The sequence below is a fragment of the Suricata suricatta genome, chromosome 12 (genome assembly GCF_006229205.1).
Source record: "Suricata suricatta isolate VVHF042 chromosome 12, meerkat_22Aug2017_6uvM2_HiC, whole genome shotgun sequence".
In the NCBI taxonomy this organism is placed as follows: Eukaryota; Metazoa; Chordata; class Mammalia; order Carnivora; family Herpestidae; genus Suricata; species Suricata suricatta.
Window position 1 is genome coordinate 4,990,423 of NC_043711.1, and position 20,219 is coordinate 5,010,641.

A 20,219-nucleotide genomic window follows, 5' to 3' on the forward strand; every position below is an offset into this window, starting at 1 on the left:
GAGGCTCAGCGGCGACTCCCCGCAGTGCTCCGCACAGTGCGGCCTCGGGCAGCAGCAGCGGGCGGTGCGCTGCTCCAGCCACACGGGCCAGCCGTCCGGCGAGTGCGCAGAGGCCCTGCGGCCCCCCGCCACGCAGCAGTGCGAAGCCAAGTGCGACAGCGCGCCCCCCGGGGACGGCCCCGAAGGTATGTGGGGCGCCAGGCCAAGGGGCGCGACGGGGCCCTGTGCAAAGGAAGCCACAGGGGAGCGTAGGAGTCCGGACCTTTGGCCTGGAGAGTCTCCAGCTGCCGAAATGCCCTTCTCTGTCCCCTCCAGGCCATCCTTCAGCGCCCCTCCCCGCCAACAAGTACGAACTGCCACTGCGTGCCTAGCTCTTCAGGCACCTGCTCCTTCTGGGCACCCACACGCGGGTTATTCCTCCAGCCACCTCTGTGGCCTTCACCCTGTTCCTCGCGAGTTGTCCCATTAGCTGCTTAATTTTCTTTTTCTTTGAGGCAGAATTTCTCAACCTCGGGCACTACTGATGTTTGGGGTCAGATAATTCCCGGGGGGGGGCGCCCTATGCATTGTAGGGCATTCAGCAGCATTCCTGACTTGTATCTGCTGGATGCCCAAAGCGCTCCTGCACCCCGCCCCCCATGCCGTGGTGACAACCAGAAATGTCTCCAGATATGACCAGATGTCCTGGGGCGGGGGGGGGGGCCGGGGGGGGGAGGGCGCAAAATAGCATTCCCTTGAGAACCACTGCTTTAAATATATCCTTTCTTTTTTTTCTCCAAAGTATTTTCCATACAGAGCAATAGATCACTTCCTCCGGCACTAGAACTAAACTGGATTGCTCTTCCTTCTCTGTGCCTTGGTTTTCCAGTCCGTAAAGGGGGGTCGATACTAGATTCACCTGGGGGCGGGGGGAGGTGCTGCACGAGGGAGATGGAATAAAACAAGCCGCTTGAGGCCCTTTGTTAAGCACCAGGCCCCGCCATACGTCACTGACCAAGTGGGAGCCTGCGTCATTGTCACGATCCGACGGCGGCTTACCACGAACACAAAATAGACAAATACCCTGGAAAGTAGGGACTCCTCTGGAGTTCAAAATCCTCAATCTGTTACAAAGGGAAACGCGGAAGGATGGCAGCCCCAGTTGGAGCAAAAGGATGACCGGAAGGGAATACTCCCAGACCCCAGACCCGGCACACCCTCTCTCTCACCATCCTCCAAGAGCCTAATGACATATTTACAAGCCCCACTTTGAGTTTCATAGTCATAAGCTCCCTTTGAGAGGGGACGAAACCAAGGCACAGAGAAGCCAGGAAGCTCTGTGCGGGCTGCAGACGCGCCGCTCATGGAAGGGGTGCTGAGATCTGATCCCTCCCTTACCCCCACCCTCAACCCCGTTCTCCCGTCCCCTCCAGAGTGCAAGGATGTGAACAAGGTCGCCTACTGCCCCCTGGTGCTCAAATTTCAGTTCTGCAGCAGAGCCTACTTCCGCCAGATGTGCTGCAAAACCTGCCAGGGTCGCTAGGGGGCGCGCAGGCCCCGGAGCCACAGCTGGGCGCCGGCTGGAGGGGACCTTGCCTGCAGCTGGCCAGCCTGAAGGAGCCCGAGGGGGCGGGAGCTGGGTGAGACGAAACCGGAAGTTATTTATTGGGAACTCCTGCAGGACCCCTGGCTGGGGGATGGAGAGGGGCTGGCCACCCCCAGGGCCCCTTCTCATCCCTCTCCCAGTTCATAGTGAGACCCCCTCCAGGATGGGTTTGAGGAGGGAACAACTGTTCGCCCTTGCGCCCTTTTCACCCACCCCCTGGGGAGCCCCCAATACTGCCCCCCTTTGACCGGAATATGTACTGTGAAGAGTGGGGGTTGGGGAGGGGGTCTGCCGGTGTCCTGCCCCCAGCACTGCCCTATCCCAACACTCTGAGCTGGGGGGAGAGGGAGGGGAGGGTCTATGTCTGCTGTGGAGGAGGGGGGTTAGCAGTGCCTCCCGTACACCCTCCCCCTAACCAGACCAGCTACAGGGGTGAGGCAGAGCTGGCAAGATCCACCCCAACCTCTGCCCTGCCTGCCCCAGGGGGACCCCAACATCCAGGCGCCCCCATCATGGTGCTACAGGCCCTGCCCTGGGGCCCACACACCCTCGCCAGGAAGCCCTCCATCAATAAAGTTCTGTCTTGTGTAGATCCGCGAGCATCAGTGTGTCTGTCCACATTCCGTCCCTGCCACCGATTGGAAGCGGCCGCGGCCCCTCACAGGTGGTCCCCATCAGTTCAAAGGGGCCTTTTACCAGCACAGACCAGAGCCCAGTGATTTTACAGCTTCTCAAGGAGGCGCTCGGAGCTCCCCGGTCTGGCACCTACCCTCCCGGATCGCTCCCGCCCTCCCCCGAAGTTCCCCCGAAATTCCTCAATCTCCCACAGTCTTCCCATCCCAGGGCCTCGGCTAGAGCGTCTTCCTCTACCAGGTGCTCCCTCCCCTTCCCTCTTCAGCCGGTTAGCTCCGACTCACCCTTCGGCCTCGGCCCAAGCGTCACCTCCTTGCAGAAGCCCCCCCGCCCGTCTGAAGCCTCCAGCAAGGAGAAGGTCCACCTGCCTGCTGATTCGCAGGTGCCCCGAGGCTCGGGCGAGGTGAGCTAGCGCGGAGCCAGCCCGGGAGATTCCGGGAGAAACTCGCTCCTCCCCAGATGTGGCCACTAGGGGACGCTGCGTCATGCCGGCCTCTGGGCGGGATGCCGGGCGCCCCCAGGAGCGCAGGCTCCCAGGGTCGCCTCGACCTCCTCTTCCTGGCTGCGTGGCCCCGGGGGGTGACGGCCTCTCCAAACTGCCACTTCCTAAAGGTCAAGAGGAGACCGGGACGTGCCCGGCTGGTCTCCCAGGGTGCCAACACTTGATGTATCCTGGCGTGTGCCAGGCGCCGGGGAAGAGAGCCCGCGCCCCCATTTTATAAGAAAGTGGGGAGCCCCTGAAGCAGCAGAGTGGGGGGGTTGTTAAGAGCAGAGCTGACATCCAGAGTCTGGGGCTCTAACAGCTGCCTGGTGGTTCCTGGTAACCTGCACCCCTCGTGACAGGGACACATGTGCCCCCCACCACCACCACAGCCTTTCTGGAGGAGAGAACGGCAGGGGCGGCTCTGGGAGCAGGAGTTTGCTCGCGGATGCCCGAACGGACACACGTCTAAAGCAGCTTTGCAAAGGCCGAGCCTCCCTAAAGGTCCCTGAGGCTCCCTCGAAAGCGGGTCGGTCCTGCCGCCAGCTGACCTGCGGGCTGTCCTGGGAGCTGGAGGAAGGGCCTTCTGGGCCAGCTGCTGCCCCCCGTGACCTCTCCCTCCAGGATGAGCCCCAGACAGCCCTGCCTCAGCTGCTGGAGGTTTCTCCCCGCCCCGGGGCCCAGCTTCCCTCCTCCGCTGCAGCAGAGGCCCCTCCCGCCAAAGGAAGTGGGAGGGGGGCTGTTGTAAGAGGAACTAGGGCCAGGAGTCCGGTGCAGGAGCAGGAGCAGGGCCATGCCCCAGCCGCCCCCCAGGACGCCCTGAGCCCGGACCCCTACCGCCACCCATTCGGGCGCTCCCAGGGGCCTGACACACCTTCGCCATGGTAAGTCCTTGGATGTTGGGCCGTGAGGTGCGGGGGTGGGGGGCAACCCCCAGGGGGACATGCCCCAGGGCCACCATCAGAAGGTGGGGCCACGGGGACGGGCACAGAGGACCCTCTGGGGGTCCCTCGCTGCAGCTCAGGTGCCCCCCGCATCCTTCACCAGGGACCAAGCTCACATCGGGTGCCCAGATGCCCAAATGGTGATAGGGGACCAAGGATGGAACAGTAGCAAAGGACAAAGGATGACCCCGAGGGACCACACAGTATCTGCAGGGGACCAGGGCTTACCCCTTTGTCCGGGTGTAGGGAGCCAGTTACCGGCTCAGCTTGGTCCTGCATCTTCCTGTGTGGCCTTGGGCAAGCCACTTCCCCTCTCTGGGCCTCAGTTCCCACATATGTCATATCTGGAAGTCACTTGTGATAGAGAAGGTGTTCCGGGAAACTCTCAGAATGTCAGAGGGCCTGTGGGTCTGGCCACTCTGAGCCCGCAGCTGCGAGCAGAAGCTGTGTCCGGGGGGCAGGGGACCGTGATGGTGCTGTGACAGCGTGCCCGTGTGTCGGGCTGTAGCCATTGCAGAAACAGTAGACAGTGAGACCCGGCTTCTCCGCACTGCTCCTGGAGCCCTTCCGAGCAAGTGTGGCAGGGGACACTCCCCAGCCAGAGGCCTCACCTCCTGGGTGATGGTCTGGTGATGACGGGGTGACAGGGTCCAGGAGACACATGGGCCTCAGAACACACACGTTATGAGAGAGCCTGGGCTGGTGACAAAATGTGCCCCCACCGCTCCACGCATCTGCAAACCTGAACTTCAGCTTTCATTTCTCGTCATCCTGTCAACGAGGGCATGTGGCTGGGACAGTCACCCAGCCGGTTGCAGCAGGCACCTGACCACGGTGGAGGCGGGGTCGTAGTGGACCAGGCGGCAGGGACCGTGCTCATCTGAGACACGACCTCTCCTCACTTCAGAGAGCCGCCGGCAAGTCAGGCGTCCCCGGCCCAAGGTCCCCTCGGGGCAGCTGGAGCTCCAGGCTTGGGGGTGGGAATCCCTCGAGCAAGGAGCCGAGCCAGGAGGGTCTGGGTGCTCAGAGGGGGAAACTGATCAAAAGACAAAATGATTTGCTACTTGAGAGAAAAGCCACCCCTCCCAAGGAGGCTGCACAATATGCTTCCCCCGTCAGTGGTGTGCTCGCCTGATGGGTTTCGGGAAGGAAGAAACTCAACCCGAGGGGACCCCAGAGGGTCCCCCTCCTGGAGGCCAGCACTTCTCTGCAGGGGTGCTGCTGGCTTCCTGGAGGGGCGTTCAGCACCGGGAAGAGTGTTGAAAGATCCAACAAAGCAGTGTTCACGTAAAGCGCTTTGCGAGAGCGTGCGCCGTGCCCTGGATCCGGTGACTGTCACCGTGCGCGATGCCCATTCGTTGCTGTGGTGGGTGGCGGCGGCCGGGGACGTGTGCCCGTTGAGCGGTCGCTGTGGAACGCTGGTAGTGATGGCGGTCATCCCCGCCAGTTGTCGCGAAGGTGGTGACGACGGTGATTCCGTGGGTGCGTGTTGGCGGTGGCCATGATGGCCGCCGGTGCCGAATGCCTGTGGCCGGTGGCCGGTTGTGCTCAGGGCTGATGCGTGGAATGACGGCGGTCGGTGGCCGCTGTTGTCCAGGGCTGGGTGGCGATGGTCCCTGGTTGGTGTTTGGTGACCGTCCTGGTGACGCTGGTTTGGGAATGGCTGCCTCGGGGGGGGCCAGTCACGTGTGGCTGTGGACGGCCAGCGCTGTGCCCGTGGCGGCCGCGGCGGTGGCGGCAGGGAAGCGGGTGGCGGGATTCGTCCTTGTTTGATGTTGGCACTCGGGGCCGTGACTGAGGTTAGCAGCAGTTTGGGTTTGAGTGTGCCGGCGAAGTGGGTGACAGCAGCGGCCGGTCGTCCTTGGAGATGGTGCCCTGGTGACCGTCTTCAAAGTACAGACATAGAGCAGGGAGACCAGTGAGGTGGCTGCTTGGTCCACGGGCAGCAGCTGTGGGGAGGGACAGAAATGACCAGGCGCCCAAGAGAGAGTTAGGACAGAGGACCCTAGAAGGACAAGGGTACCCACCCGTCCCCAGAGAACGGCCTCAGGCCAAACGGACACCAAGAGCCTTCCCCCCAAGGGAGGGGGCACCGCAGGAGCCTTCGGAGGGGAGCATGCGTTTGCACAATGCAGGCACGCAGGGTGTGGCCCCAGAGCCCCGCTGAGTTTGGGGGAGATAGGACCACGGCTCCAGAGGCACACTGGGGGCCGCGGCTGGGGGCTGCCGCCGCCATGGCAATGTCACACCTCCTCCCTGCTGGCGACCACAGCTCGCAGGACCCCAACGAGGAAGGAAGTGGCTGTTCCGTTCTTCTCTCCTGTCAGGGGCTCTTCTCATCACGGCCCCGGAGTGGAGAGGCCGGGCCGGTTAGAGCAGGTTGCAAAAGCCCCCTTGTCCGGCCCTTCCTCCTGGCCTTGCGCCCTGAGCCTGGGGGACCGGGCGGCTCCAGGCCACCGCCGCTGCTGGCAATGCTGAGGACGGCTAGTGTGTCTGCCTCACACACCTGGCCTCGCTGAATCCGCGCAGGTGGCTGCCCCGAGTGGTCTGTAGCCCTCAGCGCTCCCATTTTCCAGATGAGGAAATGGAGGCAGGGAGATCAGGTGACCGGCCATACAACCCAGAAGTGGCAGAGGATTTCAACCCAGGGACTCCTAGGGTCATGCTGTTAACAGCCCCCTTGGCCTGCAATCTTACCCCCCCCACTGCCGGAGGAGGGGCTGCGAGGGGTAGGGGGTGCTGCCCCCACGTGCCCGGCTGCACAGCCTCATTTGGATCTCGAATGTCCATGCCGAAGAGGCTGAAAGCCCCGCGCCCCAGCCCTCCACCACAGACTGGGGGGAGTCTCTGAAGCACATCTCTCCTCCTACCCCAGCCCTGACTCTTTCACAAGAGCCCCGTCGGGTTGAGTCATCCTTAGCTTGTGGGCAACTGTGACCACAACATCTTCACTGCACCCCCACCCACGAAGGAGGGACTGAGCAACACACTTGGTCTACGGCGCCTTGGGAGCCACAGTGAGACGGGCATCCAGGACGCAGGGCGAGTGCCAGTCCCGTCCCGGTGGCACTTCATTCATTCACTCACTCAACAAGTGTCTATCGACCAGCTCCTGTATTCTGCGTCCAACACTGACCACTTCCTCTAAATGCTCTTGGGGTCGCCGGCTGCCATTTTCCGAGGCATCCAGTGTGTCTCTTCTCTGCACGGGTTCATTTACTCCCCTCAGAGAACCAATGGAGGAGGTTTATCATGGAACCCGTTTTACAGAGGGGAAAACTGAGGCTTGGAGCTCCCCAGGCCTCACAACCTAACTGGTCCCAGGCCAAGATTCTTGACTGTCCTTCCACACACTGTACTCACCTGAGCAAAACCCTCTCCCCCCCCCCAAAAAAACCCACAGTCTGTCATCGCCGGGGGGGCTAAGAGCAGATCTGGGAGCTCCCGGTGCCCAAGGGAGGACACAGGGGAGAAAAGGTCCGGGACCACTCGGCTGGATGGGGGAAGACGGAAGGGTCAGGAAGAGGAACCAAGCCCTTGGGGGACAACAGAACCAACCAGACAAGCCAGCATCAGGGCCTCTGACCTCAGAGAAGGGAAATGGTCTCGAGTCTCGCCCAGCCCAGCTTGAGGGGCCCGGGAGCCAAGAGACCAGGTCAGCCCCCTGGGGAAACCCCGGTCAGGACCCGCCTTTCTCCGCTCCATCTTCGTCTGCTCTGAAAGCACCTACTCCAGCAGACTTGGACCCGGACCCGGCTAAGGGTAGCGAACAGCCTCTCCAGTCCCTTCCTCCTGTGTGTCCTAGCGGGGGCACAACTAACCTTTCTGTGCCATAGTCTTCTCTTCCACAAAGCGGGGCCAGCCATAGTATGTGCAAGAGGGTTCAATACCATTCACGGGAAAAGCCTAGACCACAGCCGGGCACACGGTAAGGGCCAGGGGGGCGTTCGCTGTTGGCACAGTCCTGGGTTACCATAGTTACCGGCAAAATGCCGCTCCTCAGAGGTCTCCACAGAGAGGATCCACTTCCCATACCCCCACGCGTCCCCACCCACCCTCTTCCCCACCCACTGCTCCGACGTAAGCGCAGACCTCCCCCCACGTCCGCCTCAGCCCCCGAACGACCCCAGCCTGGATTACTACCCCTCTGCTCCCAGAGTCCAGCCTGTCTTCTCACCAACACACGCTGGGCTCCCCGTCTTCAAAACAGGAAACATGCGTGCTGACCCCAGGGCTCCCCACAGCCTCTCTCCCTCTTCCCCTTCTCAGCCAGACTGTCTGAGATCCACCCTCGCTCCCCGTCTACACCGCCTGACTCCCATTCTGGCTTCTGAATGAGGTCACCAGTGCTCGCCATGGGGCCCCTCTGAGTCTCCCGTGAGCCAGCGTGACCCTGTTTCCGCCACTTGGCCCCTTGCATCGCCAGCCTCTGTCTAGGCTCCCTCTCCGACCCCTGCACAGTGCAGCTCCCACAACTCTGTCCTCCCCACCCCCCTTCCCACTGCACCCCGGGATTCCGAGTGCATCCCACCCAGCACCCCCTTCTTATAACAAACATCACGGGCAGCCCTGAAGCCCTGAAATGAAGTTCATAGACAGGGGCACCTGCGGGGCTCAGCCAGTTAGACGTCCGACTCTTGATTCCGGCTCAGGGCATGATCTCACAGTTTGTGGGTTCGAGCCCCGCGCTGGGCTCTGCCCTGACAGCCCTGAGCAAGCTTGGGATCCTCTCTCTCCCTCTCTTTCTCTGCCCCTCCCCCTGTTTGCCCGCACTCCGTCAAAATAAATAAATAAAATTAAAAAAAGAAAAGAAATGCATAGACAGTGAAACACACTGACTCCCATCCTTCCAAAACTAATGAACGTGAGGGGCGCCTGGCTGGCTCAGTCAGTAGAGCATATGAGTCTGGATCTCAGCGTCATGGGTTCAGCCCCGCGGTGGGGGTGGAGCCTACTTAACCAAAAATAAACAAATAATAATAATTAATGTGATCTCCTGTAATCCGAAGTCACTCGATTCTCTCTATGTACAAACACCCACCGAAGTCCCCAGGTGCTCACACCGGGACACAGATATGTCTCAGTGAGCCAACGGCCCCCCTCACAGGCTGATGCCAAGTGACATCTCGGCCACATGAACGCCCCGCCCACCAGCACCATGAGCTTCCAAAATGCCAAACAGGGGGCAGCCAGGTAGCTCAGTCAGTTGAGCATCTGACTTCAGCTCAGATCAGGATCTCACAGATCGTGGGGGTTTTTTTTAATGTTTTATTAATTTTTGATACAGGAGAGACAGAGCATGAGAGGGGGAGGGGCAGAGAGAGAAGGAGACACAGAACCGGAAGCAGGCTCCAGGCTCTGAGCTAGCCGTCAGCACAGAGCCTGACGCGGGGCTCGAACCCACGAACGTGAGATCTGACCTGAGCCGAAGTCGGAGGCCTAACCGACTGAGCCACCCAGGCGCCCCAGATCGTGGGTTTGAGCCCCGCGTTGGGCTCTGTGCTGACTGCTCAGAGCCTGGAGCCTGCTTCCGATTCTGTGTCTCCTCCTCTCTCTGCCCCTCCCCTGCTCACGCTCTGTCTCTCTGTCTCAAAACTAAGTAAGCACTAAAATGTTTTTTAATGCTGTACAAGTCTTAGTGAAATCTGAATGAAATTAAAATCTCCCTTGACAAAGGGCAGTCGCATTGCCGGGAGATACACTGGTGTCACCCGAGGCAAAAAAAAAAAAACAAAAAAACAACCTATAGATATTCTGTCTTTGCAGAAGATAGAATTTGGCTCTAATCCCAATGGTTATTAACAGTTTTACGGCATAAATGAGCACCTGGTGGGGATGGGGGGGGGGGGCTCTGATCCGGATGGTTCTTGGTGTGCAGATTTGGCACCTGCAGCCTGCTCAGGCTGCCATCCAGCCTCCGTCCCCGGGACAACCCAAAAGGCTCCAGCAGTTCTTTCTTTTTTCTCAAGGTTTATTTATTTTTGAGACACACAGAGAGCATGTGCGAGCACGGCAGGGGCAGAGAGAGAGGGAGACAGAGGATGCGAAGCGGGCTCTGCACTGTCAGCGCAGAGCCCTACCCGAGCCTCAATCTCACAAACTGTGAGATCATGATCTGAGCCAAAGTTGGCCGTTTAACCGACTCTGAGCCCCCCAGACGCCCCATTTGCCCCCACAATTCTTAAAGTGTCCCCAGGAGTCGCAGGGCCCTGCTGAGAACGCCCCACACTGATGCTGATCAAGTCTGAGTTCCTTGGCTTGGCATTCAAGGCCCTTCAGGACCTGGCCCTGGTTGACCGCCCCTCCATTTACCAGCACGCTTCTGGCTTACTTTTCCGAAAGAGCCCTGACGCTGGGTTCAGCCGGGCATTTGCCGGAGCCCCTGCCCTCAGAAGCTTCCACACCAGAACATGTGGCCGATGGGCAGGATGTCCAGAGTGGGGACAGGGCTGCAGTGAGGGACACCCGGGGACTTCGGGGATCCTCGGCGTGGCCTGGGGTTGGGAAGGTCTTCTCACAGGAAATGTCACCTGAGCCAAGTGTGAAAGGCATGGAGGCGCTGAGGTCCCGGTGAGGGCGGGGGGGGGGGGGGGGGGGGTCACCAGCCCGCAGTAAGTGGCCAGAATCCTTTGTGGAATGGACAGATGGGACAGTGACAGGAAGCCACAGACAGGTTTTCGGGGGCAGAGCAGAGCGAGGAGACCAGACCTGCCACATCAAACACTCGCTCTGCCTCCTTCACTCTGGCGGGAGGCAGTGGGAGGGGCTCGAGCCTGAGGCCCCCGCCCGCCCTCCCTCCTCTGCCCTGGGGTCCTGCTTCTCTAGCCTTGGCCTGGCCAATTCACCGCCCCAGCGCCACTTTTCTCCCAGCTCCTGAGCAAAGCCTGTCTCGACCTTTAAGTCCCTGCCAGACAACCCGTGGGGCCCAGGAAATGATTTAGCTGTGTCCGGAGTCAAGCATCACACCCTTGCCAAGCCTCTGTCCCTGGAGCCTACTGAGCTGCTGTCAGGATGGCTGGCTTCGCCCCTGGCCTCCCGGCTTCAGGCCCGAACTGGGTGCTTTGTGAATGTTAGCCCTGCCCAGCGCCCCTCTGCCCCGGGGCCCGTCCTCACGACCGCGTGGGTAGGAGAGAAGCGGGTTTTGCACCCCAGAGCAGTTCCTCTGTCACATTAGCCCTGCTGCTACCACTTTACAGATGAGGCCACTGAGGCTCAGAGCAGTGCTGGATCACCCAGCCAGGGTCAGAACCCAGATCTACCCCACGCCAAAAACTGGGCTCATTTACCATCTGTGGGCATCCGTCAGCGGGCCCTGCTCTGGCTGTCAGCATGTCCGAGATCTGACCTTGCACTTCCCCCACTCAGGAATTCCCCAGTGTCCCCAGGAGAGACGGGCCCCTCATGCACCTCTGCCCGACAGTGGCCACAGGACAGTGGCCACGCTGACCCTCCTGCTTGATCCCTTCCCAACACACTGCATCTCCTACTCCCAACACACTGTCCCTCTTCCCCGGGATCTGCCTGGCCAACACGGGTCCTCTTTGAAGACTTGATTTTGATTCCCAGCATCTTTTGCTCTTGGTGTTCCCCCCGCCCCGCCCCCCACCCCGCTGAAGCTGGGTTTCTTTCTCTGCCCTCGTTCCCTGTTCATCCGTCAGGTCATCCCTGCCAGAGCTGAGAAGGGGCTCAATCCCAGTCCCCACGCTCCAAGAGCTCCTGGTCTAGGCATGAGGGGCTTCCTGGAGGAGGGCACATCTTATCTAGGCATGAGCGCACCTGCTGGGGAAGCTCCAGGCCGCCCTCACTCACCAGCTGCCAGACTGCTCCGTGGCAGGGGTCCCCGGAGCCTCGAGTGCACCTGACACAGCCAGTATGTTTAAGTGTCCAAGGCACTGGATGAGTTCAGTCAGGCTGAAACAAGAAAACATTCCAGGCAGGCTTCCTGGAGGAGGGGTCTTTTTGGGGCGGCTGTATCTGAGTCTTCTCCCTGGGGCCTGATTTTTTAAAAAATGAGGAAGGAAATGAGAAGGAAAAACTGTGGGGGCGGAGGAGCAGGGTCGAGGCTGGGCCAGGAGAGTGGAGGTCACGGATGTGATAGGCTGGCGTGTGTGGCATGAGGAGGAGGAAGAGAGTGGGAGGAAGGAGGCCACCTAGGGGTGGAAGGGGTGGGTAGCAGGTGAACTGCTCTGGAAAAGTCCGGGAGTCTGCCAGGGCCTGGGCAGAGAGAGGAGGCTGGAGAAGGGAGGGGCAGGAAGTCTGAAGACTTGAGAAGGAGGGCAAGTCACCCCCCCCACTCTGCCCAGCAAGCCTCCCCAGACTCCCGACCTCCCCCTGCAACAGCTGCCTGGCACCACCATCTCCTCCATGACAGTGCGACACTAGGTGGAGGGACAGAACAGAGTCCCCTCCTTTGGGGCGGGGAGCCTGCTTCCAAGCTCACCCACCTCTCCTGGTGTCCCCAAATTGGGGAGGGAGGCAGGCAGGTGGCCCAAGGTGCAGACTCAGAAGCTGGTGATGGAGGCACGCCAGGCGGGGGGAGAGAGGGGAGGGCATCAGCATCCCCCCACCCCCTCCCCCTGCCCCCGCCGCCTCCCCTCTGCAGGGGCGCACCCCCATCTGACCCCCCCACCACCACAGGGCAGCAAGGAGCGCTTCCACTGGCAGAGCCATAATGTGAAGCAGAGTGGCGTGGACGACATGGTGCTGCTGCCCCAGATCACCGAGGATGCTATCGTGGGCAACCTCCGCAAGCGCTTCATGGATGACTACATCTTTGTACCCTGGGCCCCGGGGGCGGGCAGGGGCAGGGAGATGAGGGAGACAGCGACAGGAGGGCGACTGACCGGTGGAGGGAGGAGGGCTGGGGAGATGGCAGAGGGGACCAACAGATGCCAGCGTGCATGATCAGAGGGGAGGGTGGGCCGTAAGAGGACACGAGCTGAGACAGCAGGGCTCTGGCCCTCACTCCCCACTCTGTCCTGGGGGGCCTGGCCACGGGGCATTCCATCTCTCCCTTCCGGATCCAGCCCTGCATGTCCACGAGTCCGGGAGCACATCCGAGTGGCTCTGGCTCATCCTCGAGGGAATGGGGCTCTGGAGGCTGCAGGGGATTAGGTGTAAGGGACAGGGACCCACGAGGAACAGGCACCGCCCTTAACCATACCCCAGACCTATATCGGCTCCGTGCTCATCTCCGTGAACCCCTTCAAGCAGATGCCTTACTTCACCGACCGTGAGATCGACCTCTACCAGGGCGCGGTGAGGCTGGGGCCAGCGGGGTGGGGGTGGGGTACAGCCCCAGGACCCCGGCCCCCAGCGCCACGCTGAGACCCGACCTTCGCCCCCAGGCTCAGTACGAGAACCCCCCGCACATCTATGCCCTCACGGACAACATGTATCGGAACATGCTCATTGACTGTGAGAACCAGTGTGTCATCATCAGGTACGGGGGTGCCCGTGCCCTCCTGCCCAGCCCACACCCTTGCCGTCCCTCCCTGCCCCTGGCCCTGCTTCTCTTTGTCACCAGCTGACCCATGATGTATTTATTTATTCATGATGTTATTGTCTGCCAGTGCGTTCCAAATATCAGCTCTGCATTGTTGGCTACTGTTTCCCCAGCATCTGGTATGGTGCCTGGCACACAGTAGGGAATGAATGAATGAATGAATGAATGAATGAATGAATGAATGAGCGAGCAGGCACAAGAAAGGGTACTTACACCCCCTAAGCCCCCTCCCCATTGGCTGCTGACCATTCTTTCCCTCCCCCTCCCCCCAGTGGAGAGAGCGGAGCAGGAAAGACAGTGGCAGCCAAATACATCATGGGCTACATCTCTAAGGTCTCCGGTGGGGGCCAGAAGGTCCAGGTGAGGGGGGAATGGAAGGATGGGCTGGCTCTTCCCACTTGCACAGTAATTAACCCCCAGGACCACCTACCTCATCCTGACCTCTTCCCACCTCCCTCCACCCGCCTCTGCCCACAGCACGTGAAGGATATCATCCTGCAATCAAACCCACTGCTAGAGGCCTTTGGCAACGCCAAGACCGTGCGCAACAACAATTCCAGCCGCTTTGTGAGTCTGCAGCCCTGCTATGGGGCAGGTGCTGCCTCCAGACACACACACGCATGCACACGCGTGTGCACACACACACCTGTACGCCTAACAATAGAGGAACTCTCTGCTCCGGGAGGGGAGACTCACTTCCTGCTTATGGTCCATCTGGAAAAGATTTCCCCTGTCAACGGAATTGTAGGGGCCTTGACTTGTCTGTGTAACACTCATTAGTTCCCTGGCTGCAACCATGCTACCTACCTCTGTTCCTATTCACAATTAACACACACACACACACACACACGCGCCCCAATACACCTGTATTCCTAACAATAAAGGAAGTACCTGCTCCTGGAGGGGAGACTCACTTCCTGCTTATGGTCCCTCTGGAAAAGATTCCCCTGGTCAGCTGAACTGTAGGGGCCTTGACTTCCCTGACTTGTCTGTGTAACATTCTTCAATATTTCCCTGGCTGCAACCATGCTACCTCTGTTCCTATTCACATTTCAGTTCCCGGTTTACTCTCTCATTCGTTGATTCTTTCAACAAATCATTCTTGGTCTCCTTCTTTGTGTCACCTGTTAGGCTGAGCCTAACAGAAGACAGGATAGGTCAACAGATCTGGATTTATGGTCTGATTTGGTCAGTATTTAGATTTGTGGGTTGGATAAAAAACCAAAAACAGTGTCACTTCCCCCCCAATGCTCCTGTTTTCTCATTCATAAAATGGGGTTGTTAATATCCATCTTGTAGAGCTCAATAATTCTAGTACAATACCTGCTTATGAAGATGATTTCATAAACTCCACATGCTAATACGATTTTTATTCCCCTAGATATTTTTAATTATATTTTTTCTAGCATTCTTTTGTAAGATTTTTTAATTCGTGGAGAGGGCACCAGGGTGGCTCAGTCGGTTAAGTGTCAGACTCTGGATTTCGGCTCAGGTCATGATCTCGCCGTTTGTGAGTTCGAGCTCCACAATAGACTCTGTGCTGACAGCCCAGAGCTTGCTTGGATTGTCTCTCTCTGTCCCTCCCCCTTATCTCTCTCTCAAAATAAATATTTTTTAAACAATCTATGGCTGGGGTGTTCAGGTGGCTCAGTCGGTTGAGCATCCCACTTCAGCTCAGGTCATGATCTCACAGTTCATGGGTCTGAGCCCCTAGTCAGGTTCTGTGCTGACAGCTTGGAGCCTGGAGCCTGCTTTGGCTTCTGTGTCTCCTCTCTCCCTGTTCCTCCCCTGCTCCCTCCCTCACTCTCTCTCTCAAAAGTAAATAAACATTGGGGTGCCTGGGTGGCTCAGTCGGTTAAGCCTCCGACTTCGGCTCAGGTCAGATCTCACGTTCGTGGGTTCGAGCCCCACGTCAGGCTCTGTGCTGACAGCTAGCTCAGAGCCTGGAGCCTGCTTCCGGTTCTGTGTCTCCTTCTCTCTCTGCCCCTCCCCCTCTCATGCTCTGTCTCTGTCTGTATCAAAAATAAATAAAACATTAAAAAAAAATTGTTTAAAAAAAAAAAAGAGAGAGGCAGAGACAGAATCCCAAGCAGGCTCTGCACTGTTGGTGCAGAGCCCAATGTGGGGCTCAAACTCACAAACAACAAGATCGTGACTGGAGATGAACCCAAGAGTCTGACACTGAACAGCCACCCAGGGGCCCCGATTTCTTTTATTTTTTTTCCTTTCATTTCTTTCAAGAAAGTTTGCGTAGAGAAAGCACATTAAAGTGAATTGTGCCCTGAGTGTGGACAAATGTGTGCATCTGTGCAAGCACAGCCCTATCAACACACAGAACATCACCATCACTCCAGAAAGTTCCCTCCCTTTTCCACCAATGTCTGTTCCCACCTCGCTCAGGGAGCAACGACTCCTCTGAGTCTTTTTTTTTTTTCACAATAGATTAATTTCCACTGTTCTAGAACTTTATACAAATGGAAATCGCACAGTATGTGTTTTCAAACTACTGATACACATGAAAACACGGCTGAACCTCAAGAACACAATCGTGTTTTATATTGCATATGATGTTACATAATACGTAATGTTATAATATATGTCATGTTATATATATGTCATATGTCATGTTATATATGTCATATATTATAATATTACTTATTGTACAACAGAATGGGTACAGGTCACGTCTTACAGGTGGCTGGGTGGCGCCATAATGTAAAGTGTACCATCAATGCATGGAAATGGCAGAAAGGAGAAGTGAGGGGGCTTCTCTATCCTCCAACGTCTGCCCAGAGTAGAACCCAGACATTGTCAGAGACCAAAGAGGGGGCACCTGGGATCACTGAAGCCAGCAACACCGCACAGGGACATGGAGGCAGACGACTGGGAAATGGGGCAATAAAGGGAGGCACGTCTACGTGCCGGGCACAGGAATGGATGCCCGGATGTGGACTTGAGTCATAGGAGAAGGAGCAGCCTAAACAAAGGCTGGAGGGAAGGAGCTGAGGCAGGGGCTAAGCGGGAGGTGGAGAGAACAGAGCTGAGGTCACCTGGGCATGAGGAGAAGAAGCCAGGCCCCTAAGACCTGTCCTCAATTCCTCCCCCACCTGCACCGCCGGGACCCTGGGGGTCTAACGAGGCTCTCTCGACCTCAGGGCAAGTACTTTGAGATCCAGTTCAGCCGTGGTGGGGAGCCAGATGGGGGCAAGATCTCCAACTTCCTGCTAGAGAAATCCCGTGTGGTCATGCAGAACGAAAATGAGAGGAACTTCCACATCTACTACCAGGTACAGGAAAGGGGCCGTGAGACTGGAGCAGGGGGAGAGCCCAAGGGGAGACAGGGGGGGAGGGGAGGTCCGTGTCCAGGAGCCCGTGACAGCGAGGACTGGGGGGTCACGAGGGCTGTGCCAATCCAAGGTCAGAGGCACGCGCACTGCTCACCCCGCAGCTGCTGGAAGGAGCCTCCCAGGAGCAGCGGCAGAACCTGGGACTCATGACCCCCGACTACTACTACTACCTCCAGTCGGACACCTACAAGGTGGATGGCACCGACGACCGGAGCGACTTCAGTGAGACTCTGGTGAGCAGTGAGTGCCCCGCTGGAAAACCAAGGCCCAGAGAGGGGCAGGGACTTGCCTGAGGCCACACAGCAAGCAAGTGAAACAGGCAGCATGGGGATCCAGGTGCCCCCACTCCGTGCTGTGGCCCCAGAAGTCTAACCCAGGAGGGCAGCGTGGAGGTGGGGATCCGTGGCCCAGGCCCTGTCCCTGTTGTGCCCGCAGAATGCCATGCAGGTCATCGGGATCCCACCCAACGTCCAGCAGCTGGTCCTGCAGCTTGTGGCCGGGATCTTGCACTTGGGAAACATCAGCTTCTGTGAAGACGGGAATTACGCCCGGGTGGAGAGTGTGGACCGTGAGTGCGGCTGCCGGGGGACGGTGGGGCGGAGGGGTGAACTGCTTCCTCCCAGCTCGGCCCCAGGAGGGTCAGAACCCACGAGGACAATATCTGTGTCACCGGGCAAAATGGGGGGAGCCAGGGGCACCGCAGGAGGCCCAAGAGCTGAACCGGCTGCCCCCCACCCCCGGCAGTGCTGGCCTTCCCCGCCTACCTGCTGGGCATTGACAGCGGGCGGCTGCAGGAGAAGCTGACCAGCCGCAAGATGGACAGCCGCTGGGGCGGACGCAGCGAGTCCATCGATGTGACCCTCAACGTGGAGCAGGCGGCCTACACTCGCGACGCCCTGGCCAAGGGGCTCTATGCCCGGCTCTTCGACTTTCTTGTGGAGGTAGGAGGCAGTGGGGCCAGGCAGGGGGAGAGGCGCTGCCCCAGAATACCCTGGGCTTGGACCCACCAAGTGGGGCAGGCAGGCCTGGCCACCCTCTCCTAAATTCCCAGCCACCGGAGGCATGAAGCAGGGGCAGGAGCCAATCCAGCGGAAGATATGGGCGGAGGTTCCCTCTGGCTGAGCCCAGGAGGGAGGGACCTGCCCTGTGTGGGTGGAGCCGGGTGGGGGCACCTGAGAGCCACAAGGGGGCTACAGAAGGACAAAGTGATGGGCTGAATGGGAGCGGACAGGAACAGGACGCGTCAAGGCCAGGCAGGATGCCAATATTGTAGGGGCCAACGTTATCTGACACTTAGTCTATGCCAGGTACGGTCTGCACACCAATTTAATTCCTTTATAAGGCCCTGCAGGGTAGTTGCCATTATTAACCCATTTTAAAGATGAGAAAATAGAGGCGCAGAATGGTTAAGGGCCAAAGCCAGCTCCCAAGGTAGGGACCCAGATGTTCTCATGCCTGGGTTTCTCATGGGGGAGGGGGGCGCACACAGAGCTGGAGAAGGCAGGAGAGAAACAGGCATGAGGGGACACAGCCTGTGAACAAACACAGGAGAGGGGCAGGCTGGCAGTCACCTACCGTCCCCACCCATGTGACAGGCCATCAACCGAGCTATGCAGAAGCCCCAGGAGGAATATAGCATCGGTGTGCTGGACATCTACGGCTTCGAGATCTTCCAGGTTCGGCCTCTCTCCCCAGCCCACACCCGCATGCCGCCCTGGCCTCCTGGGCTGGCCCAGTGGTGCCAGGAGCCTCCCGCATCAGCCCACTGAAGGCGGCACCCTTTGTGTCCCTTGGCAGAAAAATGGCTTCGAGCAGTTCTGCATCAACTTTGTCAACGAGAAGCTGCAGCAGATCTTTATCGAACTCACGCTGAAAGCGGAGCAGGTGGGCAGGGGCAGCCAGGAGCCAGGGGTCACCGGGGTGGGAGCAGGCTGAGCTGCTGAGGAGCCAGGGGGCCCTCCCCCTCCAGCCCCCAGTCCCACCTCTCTCTCCTGCTGAGCTGTCTAAGCCCCACCAAGAAATTTCCTTCGGAAGAGATTTTCTGCCTCTCAAGCGGTCACAAGGGCTGGGGTACAGCCTGCTTGTCCATCCGTCCAGTGGTCATTGGTTGAGAACCTGCCGTGTGCCCGACACTGCAGTGCTGGGAAGACTGCCCCGCAAGAGATGGACAAAAAGCCCTGCCGTTTTCCTCCTACCCATCCTGCAGAAGCAGAGCCTGAGACAAGGATTCAGGGCAAATATCGGGAGGAGAGAGGAAGTGAGAAATTCATTTAAAAAAAAAAAAAAAAAAGGCCAGAATAGGGTGTGATGACGAGTGGGTTACGCTGCAGGGAACTGGGGCCAATTTCTGCTGGGCCCTGGGGGACACTGGCTAGCGCAGACCTCAGAGGTGCCCACCCCGGGAGCCACAGAGCCGGGGTATTTTGGACCGGCTCCTGATTGCCTGTGGCCAAGGGCTGCCGGGGTTAAAGTTGCAGCGTGCCCCGCCCAGGGCCACAGACTTTGTTACCGAGACAGCCCGAAGTGGTGAGATGGGGAGATACGGGAACACCCACCACACCCTCCTTCACCCGCCTGTGCGGCATGCATTCTAGAAACACACACGCCCTTTGCCCAGACACCCACGCCCACCCCTGCCCCCCATGCTGCCCCCAGGAGGAGTACGTGCAGGAGGGCATCCGCTGGACCCCCATCCAGTACTTCAACAACAAAATCGTGTGCGACCTCATTGAAAACAAGCTGGTGAGGACTGGGTCAGCTTTGTGGGTCCAGGCTCCGCCGGGCCTGGGAGAGGAGAGGGCGGGTTCGGGCCCCTTCTCTACCCCTGCGACCCGCTGGGGGGCTGATGGAGCACACAGAAATAACCCACCAGCCACCTCATCCACTCACTCTGCCCACCGGCTCCTATTTCACTTATTCGCTCAACAAACCTTCCCAGGGCAGGAAGGGGGGGCCTGGGTGGTTCCGTCGGTTAAGCATCTGATTCTTGAGGTCATGATCTCACAGTTCGTGAGTTCGAGCCCCATGTTGTGCTTTGCGCTGACAGTGTGGAGCCTGCTTAGGATTCTCCCTCCCTTCTCTCCCACTCCCCCACCTTCCATGCACGTGCAGGAGCTCTCTCTCTTTCTCTCTCAAAATAAATAAACTTAAAAAACAAAACAAACCCCCTTCCCCAGGGCAGCCTACTCAGAGACAGAGGGCGGGGTCAATGCTGACAGGTTCCCACCAGGTCATCCCAGTGGAGGAAGGGAAGAGGAGCGGATCCTTTACCGGGTTCCTCACCCCTTCCTGCCCCCCAGCTGGCTTCCGCAGCCGCTCCCCACCCCCCCTCCTGCTCTCATATTTGGAAGCCCCGCCTCCTACACTCCCCACCCCACCCCCACGATCCCAGGAGCCAGGAGCGGGTTGCAGGCAGGGCCCCACCAGGCTGAGCTGCGGTCCGCCTCCCCCCACCTCAGAGCCCCCCAGGCATCATGAGCGTCCTGGACGATGTGTGCGCCACCATGCACGCCACGGGCGGCGGCGCCGACCAGACCCTGCTGCAGAAGCTGCAGGCGGCCGTGGGCACCCACGAGCACTTCAACAGTTGGAGCTCGGGCTTCGTCATCCACCACTACGCAGGCAAGGTGCGGGGGCCCCGCCCTGCGCCCCCTGGTGAAAGGAGCCCCCAGGCATCCCTATCCACCCTCCTACCCCCATCCCGCTGCCAGAGCAGCAGAACTGC

At 59.2% G+C, this 20,219-nt stretch overlaps 2 protein-coding genes and 1 long non-coding RNA gene across 3 annotated transcripts in view; 2 read left to right on the plus strand and 1 right to left on the minus strand.

Moving 5' to 3' along the window:
• The window catches only part of ADAMTS10 (ADAM metallopeptidase with thrombospondin type 1 motif 10), an 18,557-nt gene extending 16,380 nt beyond the window's left edge, over positions 1-2,177 (plus strand). The window contains exons 23-24 of the mRNA XM_029916106.1: positions 1-185; positions 1,413-2,177. The exon at positions 1-185 is cut by the window's left edge and continues 200 nt beyond it. Coding sequence (XP_029771966.1) covers positions 1-185; positions 1,413-1,522 — 295 coding nt within the window. The 3' untranslated portion in view covers positions 1,523-2,177. The remainder of the gene's footprint in view (positions 186-1,412) is intronic.
• Positions 1-7,906, minus strand: part of LOC115273177 — a 31,729-nt gene extending 23,823 nt beyond the window's left edge. The window contains exons 1-2 of the long non-coding RNA XR_003900720.1: positions 7,821-7,906; positions 3,872-5,592 (exon numbers count right to left, since the gene is read on the minus strand). This is a non-coding gene — a long non-coding RNA (uncharacterized LOC115273177). The remainder of the gene's footprint in view (positions 1-3,871; positions 5,593-7,820) is intronic.
• MYO1F (myosin IF) overlaps positions 3,434-20,219 on the plus strand; it is a 31,554-nt gene continuing 14,768 nt past the window's right edge. Inside the window, exons 1-14 of the mRNA XM_029916111.1 lie at positions 3,434-3,583; positions 12,281-12,418; positions 12,812-12,901; positions 12,991-13,085; positions 13,421-13,508; positions 13,626-13,715; positions 16,304-16,435; positions 16,597-16,728; positions 16,931-17,063; positions 17,240-17,436; positions 18,091-18,171; positions 18,293-18,379; positions 19,151-19,237; positions 19,954-20,121. Coding sequence (XP_029771971.1) covers positions 3,581-3,583; positions 12,281-12,418; positions 12,812-12,901; positions 12,991-13,085; positions 13,421-13,508; positions 13,626-13,715; positions 16,304-16,435; positions 16,597-16,728; positions 16,931-17,063; positions 17,240-17,436; positions 18,091-18,171; positions 18,293-18,379; positions 19,151-19,237; positions 19,954-20,121 — 1,521 coding nt within the window. The 5' untranslated portion in view covers positions 3,434-3,580. The remainder of the gene's footprint in view (positions 3,584-12,280; positions 12,419-12,811; positions 12,902-12,990; positions 13,086-13,420; positions 13,509-13,625; positions 13,716-16,303; positions 16,436-16,596; positions 16,729-16,930; positions 17,064-17,239; positions 17,437-18,090; positions 18,172-18,292; positions 18,380-19,150; positions 19,238-19,953; positions 20,122-20,219) is intronic.